General features: G+C 55.2%; 1 protein-coding gene across 1 annotated transcript in view; it reads left to right on the top strand.

Moving 5' to 3' along the window:
* TMEM132C (transmembrane protein 132C) overlaps positions 1 to 11254 on the top strand; it is a 72795-nt gene that overhangs the window by 10353 nt on the left and 51188 nt on the right. Inside the window, exon 3 of the mRNA XM_027771378.1 lies at positions 5252 to 5435. Coding sequence (XP_027627179.1) covers positions 5252 to 5435 — 184 coding nt within the window. The remainder of the gene's footprint in view (positions 1 to 5251; positions 5436 to 11254) is intronic.

Below are 11254 nucleotides of genomic sequence, written 5' to 3'. Positions count from 1 at the left end.
AATTTCAGAGAGCAGTAATGCACCAGGCAGGTCTTTCCATCGCCTTGGTATATTGGTCTGGGGGTATTATCCCAGATCGCCCATAGGATGGCCTTCCTTGGCGCTTCGGATGGGGATCACAGATGCAAAGAATCAGGACAGGAGAGAGCGGCTTTTAGCATCAGCAGCACTGTCATTTTTCAAGCTGTTTGTTTTCTGAGATTCTAGCTTCGTAGTCTCCCTGTGTTGCCACCTATTCTCTGTCTTTGTATCCATTCTCCCAGTAATTTGGAAGTATTTGTTCCAGTCCCTTCTCTTTGTCAATCTTTATCAATGCTTTCTGTTGCTTGCAACTCACAGTTCAAATTGATATTCCTCAGCACCACGGAGAGCTCCCAGCGAGCCTGGGGCACTACCATCGCAGTTGGGGTCGGTGGAACTTTCTAATAAAGCCTTTCCCGGAAGGGAAGGATGTATCCTTACTTTCGTGAAATTTGCTTAAAGTAGAATGAATAAAACAAAGCCTGGGTCAAATAATTCTGTTCTTGTGGAGCGGCTTCCTAATTATAAGGTTGATTTCTTCATTTTGTTAGCCTCGTCTTTCTGCAGGCACTAAGCTGCCAGCCGTGGCTGACTCTGGAGCTAAAATCCCTTACCCCCATGATGAGGATGTAAAACCCTGTTGGCTTTTTAATGACGCCCTCACCCCTGACTCCATTTTCTTACCAGATAAAATCCAATCGCCAAGAGGTTTGGTAAATTAGGTTTCCAGTGGTTCAAACTTTATTGTAACTGTTGGGGGAAGTTGATTTGCTTTTGAGTAAGAGCTTTTTAAGCCAATTTTTAACATTTCTTTCAAGAGTTACTGCAATACATCTCCACTATTGATTTAGCAAGAGATGGTTCTTGGGTGTTCTCTGGAGTTGCTTTAGTGTTTAAATTCCTCTCTTCACCACTCCAACATCACAAGCCCCGTATTAATTAGTGTGGAGGGCTCTTGGTCCCTTCGAGGCCAAAGCTTAGCAAAGACATAAGTCTACGCAGAGACAATGCAGAGGTCCTGACCACAGACAGAATTGCAACAGATTCCTTTCTGAATCTCCACCTGTCAGAATAATGTGCACCGTGGCATCGTGGCCGACGGAGACAGTCACGGAGTCAAGGCAGTGTTCGGTTCTGAATGAATCCCGGGTCCCCGTGAACAGCTGAGACTTCACTTCTCTACTGTGGCTTGTTCTCAGAGAACTCCTGAGTCATCCTTAAAGGGTATTTGAGATTTTTGTTATAGGGCATGTGCACTCTCTGGTGAGACAGAGACAGAAAGTGAGTTCACCCCCCAACCCGAGGAGAGGGCCACGCTGCAACCCCTTCTCCTCCTTCCTCCTCTTGGGGTTTTGGGCACGCACACACACGCCTGGCATGGGTTTAAAGTCAACGAGGCTGGACTCAAACCACAGTCCACTACGTGGGAGTCTAGACACATAACTGTGACACCATCTGCTGGTCCCAAAGGGATATTTCTTGATGGTGGCTTTAGTCAGTCAGCTCTAAGTCCCTGAGCATGCATGCTTGTTAGGGCCAGCCTCTAATCCACGTGCTGTAGACAGTGCCATTTGTATCGCTAGTCCTCATATCAACCCTGCGAAGTGGGAGGGATGAGCACCCACCTCTCAAACGGGGCACCGAGGCTGAGCAGCCCACAACCACTCAGCAGTGACTGGGAGGCCAGGCCTGCAGGCTCACAGCATGGTCCTAACACTTGCTGCGTCCCCTTAAAGAGCAAAGGATTGTAGTCTTGGCTCTAACCTCTAATTCCTTCCTCCCTCCTTCTCTTTCCCACATTTTCCTCCCCTCCTTTCTCCTTTCCTCATCATATCTCTTAATTTCTTCCTTTATTTTTCATTCTCTAAATAAAATGCTTCTTAGGAGCTCAGAGTTGCCAGCACACCTGCTTGGAGCTGTCCCTGTTGAAGCAGGGTGTGTTGGGTGTGCAGTTCCATGGCCACCACTGTCCACCTGCTTGGAGCAGGGATCCTGGGGACCACAGCAGGAGCCCTCCAACACACCAAGTGTGGGCACCTCAGCATCACAGCTCATCTATAGAATGCTTCCTCCAGGACAGAGACACGAGGAGGAGGAGGACCGACCCCCTGAGCCAGAGGTAGCAAAAAGCTCCAGCCAAGGTGTGGTTCAAGCTCCATCCTGGCTGTAGGGACTTTATAGATAAGCCCAGATTCCCAGCTCTCTAGGAAAGTCTTCCACTGTGTGGCACCACCAGGCTGCCTTCCCGTAGGGCCGCTGGCAGCAGGAACCACGCGGGATGACCCTAAGACAGAGCAGGGGGCCCCAGTGCCACCAGACCACTCTGCTCATTCCACAGAAGCATCCAGTTTCAAAAGAAACGTCCACCCCCTTTACTGTGGCACACGTCAATATGCGTGTTCTCAGAGGTGGGGAAGCTAAGGGCTGTACAAGGATGAAGAGGGTAAAAGGGTGAGAACAAAGCAATGGACAGACGGGAGTCGGCTCTTCATCCTCCCGTGGAACTCTGTCTGCAGGCAGGACGTTTAACCGAGGCCTCCGGGGCCCATTTCTCAGTGGAGTCTGCCCATCTCGCCCGTTCTCCAACACAGCTTCCCAAGGTCCCTGTGGGCAGTTTCTTCCTCTCTGAGGGCTGAGGACTCCAGCCACTGGGAAACTGACGTCGATGTTCTGAACAGACCAGCGGCCTCGCCCACACCCGCTGACCGGCGCGGCACACACTCCCAGCGTGAGCGAAAGCTGACGTTTACTCCAGCCGTGAACTCTGTTGCTTTGTCCCGTTCTGAAGCCAGGATTAAGCCCAGGTAGCTCACACACAGTGGGACTGCAGAAAGCTGCAGGGCCCTGTTCGGTGGGCCTCTTCTGCCATGTCCAGAACTGGATCGCTGTCGTGTCCATCCATCCTGGAGGCCCAAGGAGATTCAGTCCCTGACTGCAGAGGGTTAGGGAGTCTCTGCTCTCACCTCTGCGAAGTGGGAGCCTGAGTAACCGCCTGAGGGCTTATGGGATTTGGAATAATGCATGCACGCCCCCGGGCGGTGTCTGGCTTGTGGTGAGCATTTCATAAACAGGGGCAGGTTAGTCTCATTCTTATGCTAACTCGAGCAGAACACGTAGGCAGATAACACCGCTGGCAAAGCCATCAAAGCCGGAGAGGGGAGGACCGCTGCTTCTGCTCTGTGCTGCAACCTGCCCACCTCGCGCCCTCCGCTTAGCGGTGTTGTAGTGGAGAGGACACGTCTGCAGCAGGAGTCGGGCCGGCCGCCTCTGGGCCAGCTCCCTCCACATGCAGTGGAACACCATTATTTCCATATTTTAGGTGCCACTGGGTCCAGACAGAGGGTGTGGGCTGCTGCCATGCGATGCTGGGGAAGAGCTGTGTAAGGGCCTGCACACGGGGGTCGGTCCGAGCCTGCAGGGCTCTGCAGCCCATGGCACTGAGGCATGCTTGGGGGCCAAGGTGGGGTCGGGGCAGCTGGATGACTACCATGTCCAGAACTAAGGAAAGTGGATTGTTTGCCACATGGAATCAGTGTGGGACCCAGCAGCTGAGGGACAATGGCCAGTGGCCCAGCCAGTACCCAGCTCTGCTGGAGAGAGGAGATGCCAGACCCACGTGCCCTTGCAGAAAGGACAGGAGTCAAGGCGCGTCTCTGGCCAGTGAGGGGTGATGCAGTTGGGCAGAATGTGCTGGAAGGACTTCCCAGACACTGAGTTACATAGAGCAATTCAACTTGGGCCTTGGCTGTTGGACCAAGAGCTTATCTCTTATCTTGGGACACTGCAGACACCTCTCCCTCATCCTCCAGAGCCAGTAATTCTCTCTTAAAGCTTGCAGCCCACGGCTGGGTGATCCAGGCCTTAACACTTTCCCTCCCAGAGCAACCAGAGTCACAGTTCCCTGGGCTCCACTTCTGGCCCAGAGAACTTACGAAGATTCGCATCCCCGTGCTTCGTTCGGTGTGTCTCCTTCTGTGGCCTTTGCCTCTGCCACTGAGCAGGGCTGATGGTGGCGGGCGGAGAGTCAGCATCATGCCGCTGAGCCAACCCTGAAGAGGAGGCGCATCCGTGTCAGATCAGCGCCCCAGTAAAGGGAAGCACCTCTCTCGTACCACGAGTGCGAGTGTGGACAAAATGCAAATACGCGGGCTGTCCCCCCAGCAGAACGCTGCTAATGAAAAGAGGCAGCTTCCTGGATTGGGATCAGGGACAGTTTGCTGTCCCCTGCCCTCAAGGACTCTGGTGCTCTGTGACATTACATTTGACCACTGACTGTCCGGGGGAGGAGGCTGTAACGTGTTTGACTCTGCCACCAGTTAGCTCTGTGAGCATCGGTCCTGTCACCTGCAGATGGAAAGTGCGGACAGTCAGGAGTTCCCAGAGCTGGCGAGGGTGAGCTGACTAGACACCTGCTACCAGGGCCCTTGCGCATGTACCGGTCGGTCAGAATTCTTAGGCAAGCCGCGGAGTCCCTCTGCTGAGTAATCCCTCCAAGCAGAAAAGTCTCATTAAAAGATAGCGGGCAATTCAGAGACCCTCCAGGGCAGCAGTGGCCTGAGTTCATTTACTGACACCCAAGGACAGACCAGCCAGGGGTAAACACCGAGATAAATATCCCACCTCTGCAGACAATGTTGTCGGAACACCGCTGCCAGCTGCTTAGTGACCAGGGGCCAGGATGTGGGCACCCCGTGGCTGCCCCAGGGGACCCACAACCACTGTGCTTACAGGAAATCCCAGCTCTCCTCCCAGCCGATGTGTCAGAGCCCTGTACGTCTAAGTGCCTCCTGAGTGACTCTGACTGAAGCTCTGTTCAAGCCTGCACATAGCTGCAAGGGATCCTGGGAACAGAGCTCTGTCCTCTCGGCTCGCCCAGACCAAGCTGGTGAGGTGGATAGTGATGCCGAGTGGGGGGGCTGCCTGCAGCATCTGCCACACCGATACTTAACATGGGGGCTCCTTAGTTCAAAGTTCATCTAGGTCCACACTCAGGTAGGAGGCGGACTGGGTTAACACACCGTCCGAACGTCTGGCACAACCACACCAGGGTCTCGCCACTGTCACTCACCTGTGCTCAGCCTTTAATTTGCTTTGCCAGGTCCTTAGCCATGGGCACTGTCCAGCCCCAGCTGTCTAAAGCGCAAGAGAGTCCCTGGCCCACGCGCACACCAGCCCTGGGGAGAGCCCTTGGGTGGTCCACTCACAGCTGTTCCCTTTCTCTCCTTTCCAGGAGCAGCAGCGTGTTCAATGAGGTTGTGCAGATGAACTTTGAAATTGCCAGCTTCAGCAGCCTCTCGGGGACTCAGCCCGTCACGTGGCAGGTCGAGTACCCACGGAAGGGGACCACGGACATCGCGGTGTCCGAGATCTTCGTCAGCCAGAAGGACCTGGTCAGCATCGTCCCCCTGGCTATGGTAAGCGTGTCACGGCCGCTCCTGCCTGCGCTGCCTGATTTCCTCTGCGTCTTCTTGTCTTCCCCAGGGCGTTCGCGGCAAGTGTTCACAGAGTTCCTTCCAAACCTCCCTTCTCCCCCACGCCGCGTCTTATTGGGCCTGTCTTTCTCAACTCATCATCCTCCTCACGTGGTTACGATAGTGGCCACACCCCCACACCAAATGCGTTACTTACCTGCCCCTTCAGGGTCTCTGCCAGTTCCTTTTTCTGTTCCTCTTTTACGGACTCTCTGGGCCACCGCGTATGAGTCAGAATGAATTAGGCTATGCCATGCAACAGACGACCCCAATCCCACGTACCTGAAGTTACTCCTGTTCATACTCACTACATGGCTTAAATGGGAGGCGCTCAATTCGCTGCAGCCCCCAGGGACCCAGACTGACGGGGCATGGCCATCTCGTATCTATGACATCAGGAACACATGGTCTCCTCAGTCGCTGTGGGGAAAAAAAAAAAAAAAGAAGACAGTTTGCAGGTCACCTGCAAGCTCGTAAGCAGTGGCCTAGTGACACTGGCACTCTCGTCCTCTTCCTGGTGGTCAGAGGGCAGCTCATGGCTCCCCAGATTGCAAGGGGGCAGGGAAACGTGGGACAGAGAAGGATGGAAAGTGGGGAGCCAGCACCCGAGCCTCGCTGTGGGAGCGGCCAGGCTCCCATCAATGACGCAGATAGAATGAGACCAGAGGTGCAAGGCAGCACACCCAGCCTGCCTAGCTCACTTCTGGCAAGACCCTGCCATGCTAGAAATCAGCAAGGGAGACAGAGAAGAGAAGGGACCAGGACTGGACGTCCCTGTCGGCCCGCGTCCACAGTGTGCCCTGTCAGGGCTGTTCCCAGGCCACCCCACTCGTGCAGCGTGTGAGAGTCCAAGAGCAGGTACTCCCAGAGGCCCAGATAGACTCCTCCCGCATGTGAAGCCTGGCTTGGCCGGTCCGAAATCAATTCCTGTTAAGCTTGGGAAAGGGCAGTCATGATTGCTACCACACTGGGAAATGTATGTGTTAGCACTTTGTGGGTTGCACACGACTTGTGTGACTCCCAGTCCAGGAATCATACTGGCTCCTGTCCCCCTAGTCCGGACTCACACTGTCACCAGGACCCCGTTCTACCTGCCTCCCGCTTCCCCTTGACCTACTCATGATGCCAACACAGCAGCTGATGCTCCCACCCAATATCACGCTTCCACGCCAGGAAAAGCACCTGCGTCATTTCCAGGAGCTTTGGCACGGGTCTCATTGCCACACGCTGGTTCTGGTGGGGCCACGTGACCTCCAAGAGCCACGCTGTGGTGGGGATGTCAGCCCAGCGTGGGGGTGGGCTGGAGCAGGCGCTGTCAGTACCCCTCTAGCATAATCTTACCTTATCACTCAGCACACCTGCCTGTCTAACACCTTAAGCACCCACATGTTTTTGTCTGAGAGTTTTGTCTTGCATCCAACCCCCTCTTCTCACCAGCACAAGACAAAAGCAGAGAGGAATTAACACACCCCCATCCAAGAAGTGCTGGCACCAGTGACTCACTGGGGCTGACATATACATACCCCAGCTCCCTCACCCTCCTGTGAGCTGGCTCTGAAGCCCATGTCACACTGACTCCTTGAATATGCCTGGGGGACTCCAGCTCCAGTTGGCCCCTGCTGCACCCTCGCCCTCCACTGCCCTGTCCCCTGCCTGCCTCACTGCCCCGCCCCCTCGCCAAGCTTGCCTGCAGTTCTGGAAGAAGCCACTTGCATGGGAATCCTCTGTGGCATATAAGGGAGGTTTCCAGAAGGACGTGGCAGGGTCACTTCACTAGAAAAGCTGTGTGTGGCCAGAGGCCAGTGGGCAGAGAGGCGCCTGCTGGTACCTGACGTGCAGAAAGCCTTCAGTACCCCGTCCAAATAATGAAGTCACCTTACACAACTGTGACCCGAGGCCGCGCCTCCCTTCACTGTAAGTGAAGTTCCTTGGGGAGGTGACGTGCGCATTTGCTTCTAAGCCACCCACGCTGCTCTGGAGCTACTTCGACCTTGCAGACCCCACAGCGTTTGATACTGGCCCTGTACGGAGCAAGTCCACAGACCCGGGTCCTCAACTGTCACACGCCAGCCCAACCGTGCCTTCTTCCAAGGGCGAGAGAGTCAGATCCTCTGAGAAAGTGAAACCAGTATAAGGTGAGGGGACATTATCCTGGACCATTCTCAAGGGCACACAAGAATCCTCCTTGAAGCAATGGTAATTACTGGCGTGGTCTTGGAGTTTGGTAATGCATCTATACACAGATCTCCTTTATGCAAGTGAGTTCAGAAAGAAAAATGATGAAATGCAAGAACTACTTAGCAGGCCAGCAGGTGGCATGGTAGTTACAGCTATTGGATCCCAAATGACCAACTCTGCAGTTCAAGTCCCACACTTGGCAACTTGAAAGGTATGCTGGGCATTCATGAATGTGTAAAAAAAAGAAACTATAAAGCAATTAATGAAAAGATAATTGACTATATATGGAATGATTTGTGGAGCTAAAATGAAACCAGGGCCCAGGTGGTAACAACTGGGCCTGCAGAGAGAAAGTTCTGGTTTGTGGCCCGCCCTCCCGAGCACAGCGGGTGTTCCGGCGTGCCCGCAGTCTGGGCGGCCGAACGCCGAGGCGGATCACAGCGCAGAGACTCCCCTCTCCTGAGAGAAGTAAGTAAACTTTAGTAACTGAAATTAAATCAGGCTGAGCATTGACGAACAAAATTAAATACATGAAAAGCTTGTTAAAAAATTCAAGCTGCCATCCTTCAGAAGCCCATGGTGGACAGTCCTCTCTGCACCCCGGGCACCTCCTGGGCTCTGACCTGGAGGCAGGTGCTCGTGCAGTTCATGGTCTCGCGTGGCCTATAATACACAGCTTGACGCATGGGCGGGGCCATGGGACGACAGGGGCGACACGGGAGTGGACAGCAAGTGAGGGGTCTGAAGAAATGCTGTCGCTGTTTTCCATGTTTTCAAAACTTTTCTCAGAACAATGGTTGTAGCACATTTATAATCAGCCAAAACTAATTTTTAAGTGTATGTGTTTATTCCATGAGTGAGCGAGAGACCGTACACCGCCACCCCCCCGACAGCAGGGCCCCGACCACAGCACCTGCTCGGCCCACGTACCCAGGGAGGCCTCCTCACCCTGCAACTTACCTTCCTGGGACTGCCTCACAGAGCAGCCCCTTCACTGCCCACCAACATGAAATTTTTATTGGAAGTAGCAAATGAAACCACAGCTTGGCTAAAAAAAAAAGTTTAAAATTAAAGAGAAGAAAACCTGAATAAGCAGCAAACCCTTCCGTTGATTGTTGGCAGCCGCTAAGAAAGAGGGGTAGATCTTCGACAAAATCCAGCCCATTTCCCAGTCGCTGCTCGTTTTAAAGAGAATAAACCTCAGAAAGGTAAAATAAGGGCTTACTGCATAGAAAAGGGGCCTCGTTGGGCAAGTCCTCACCCTAACGCTGGGCCCTCCGGAGCCACCTCCTGAAGCCGGGAGGAAGCCGTGTGTCCCTCCTCCTTCCCACACAGCTGCGGCCACCCCCCCGGCCAGACATGGCCGCAGGGACGGTGCTCTGCTCCAGCAAAGCCACGTCCAGGTGGGGCCACCTGTCACCTCACCTGAGTCACCCGCCTGCCCCTAGGAATTAATTTGTTTGACAGAAGCTGACCCAGAAAGCTGCCCTCTGCTCACTCCTCCCAGGATGGCTCGGCAAGCGACTCTGCCCTGTGTGGAGCTCAGAACCTCCCTCTGGTCCGACCTGCTCCTTCATCCCACCGAGCCAGGGGAGGCTGGGGCAGGGAGCAGAGCTCTGTCACCACGCCAGGGGAGGCTGGGATGGGGTGGGGACAGAGCTCCCTGTCACCGAGCCAGGGGAGGCTGGGATGGGGTGGGGACCGAGCTCCGTCACTGAGCCAGGGAAGACTGGGGCGAGGTTGGGGGAGCAGAGCAGGTGGGAGTGGGAGGACGGACATCCCAGCCCCATCTGTGAGCACCAGGACGGCAATAAACATTTTGGGGGTACGGTTCTTTGACGTAAGAGGAAAGCAGTCAGCCCGGGAGTCCGCGGTGCCCCAGGGTGGATTTGGCCGTCCAGGATGGCGGCAACGGCGTTCGGTCACAGTGGCTACGTCGGTGCTGGGGCACGCTGTCGTCCAGCGTCATTCCCTGGTCAGAGCAGTGGGGCAGCTGCTTCCACAGCGTCCGCACTGTTAGGTGCCATAAGTGACTTGAAGTGGTTTAAAGTGTACGGGCGATTACACAGGCGGCATGCGGTGGGGCCGGTTCCCATAAGGAGCTTGGACTTCTGGGATCTGAGTATCTGTAGGGCCCTGGAGCCTCCCCCATGGATGTCGAGGGGGCTGTGGTCACACCACAGGGCCCCGGAGCCTCCCCCGTGGACACCAAGGGGGCTGTGGTCACACTGTAGGGCCCTAGGACTTCCCCCGTGGATACTGAGGGAGCTGTGGTCACATTGCAGGGCCCTGGAACCTCCCCCGTGGACGCCGAGGGGGCTGTGGTCACATCAGGCTGCCGCGAGCGAGCAGGGCCAGACCACGCTTGGCTGGCAGCTGGTGCATCCTGGGTGAGGGTGCAGGGGTGGTGTCTCTTTTTAAGAATAAATGAGACCAGGAGCAGCAGGTGGCATAATGGTTACATCACTGGACTCCCATGTAGTCAACCGCGGTTTGAGTCCCAAACCCAGTGGCCTAAACTCATACCAGGCACGTGTGCATGCATGCCCAATCCCGGGAGGAGAATAGAGGAGAAGGGATTACGGTGTGGCCATCCCCTGGGGGGTGATTTCTTGCTTTTGCTCTCTCTGTCTCTGTTTCTCTCCCTGGTGAGCACACGCGCCCTATGTCAAAAACCTGAGAGAAGAAGGAGAGAGAGGGAGAGAGAGAGAAGTCATCCGACCTCACACTGAGCTCCTGAAATGCGCAGGCACTGCAGGGATGGGCCGTGGCAGGTCCTGTCGGCAGTGGACAGACGCCGCTGCCCGTACAGCCATTGCCCTAGCCCCACAGACTGTGGTGATGGGCACGTCCTGGAGAGATGACCGAGCAGTGGCCAGGTCCTGATGGGACACACGCGAGGCCCAGACCATGGCGTGTGACCGGTTTCTAGCTCCCGCAACACCCGGAGTCTCCCTCCAGTTTATTTCAAAGTAAAGCACTTCTTTTCAAGCTTAGCTAGAGAAGGCAGTAACCCGGACTTCGGGCTGGTTTACTAAGAGGCCCCTTCTCCCAGGGCTGATGTGTTTGTCCCCAGATGGAATTTCCTGGGAGGTGGTAAGAGTCCCTTGGAATTTTGAAGTTTCAAGCAATGATCATTGTGCAAATGGAAGAGGAAACTATTTTCCTCGACCCCTGAGACCTGGTGGGGATTGGAGTTTTTTTCTTATATACACCTTTCAAAATTCCAAGAAAGCGTCCCTCTGTCTGCATCAAATCGAATTAAAGATCACATGGCTGTCCTTGGGGCTGTTGAAGGAGAGATAGCCACTGTCCTCATGCCTCTGGAGGCTGCCCGCTCTGGGCGTCCCGGAGACTCACAAGGGCCTGGGAGGTCCGTGGAGCAGGCGCACAGCAGGGAAGGACGGTGGGAGAGCCAGGGCCCGTCCCGTCCACAGTGGCCCCGTGTCCTCCGCCTTGGCTACCCCTGGGAAGGGCCGTGCAGTGGCAGGGCTGGCACTGCAGAGCTGCCCTGGACTGCAGGTCACTCCAGGAGTGATGGGCGGCCGAGCACTGCCCAGAGCCTGGGGAGGGGGCAGCCCCAG

This window comes from Tupaia chinensis, unplaced genomic scaffold (genome assembly GCF_000334495.1).
Source record: "Tupaia chinensis unplaced genomic scaffold, TupChi_1.0 Scaffold000211_1, whole genome shotgun sequence".
Taxonomy (NCBI): Eukaryota; Metazoa; Chordata; class Mammalia; order Scandentia; family Tupaiidae; genus Tupaia; species Tupaia belangeri.
Note: the sequence above shows the minus strand (reverse complement) of the source record. Positions and strands in the feature narration are given on the sequence as shown.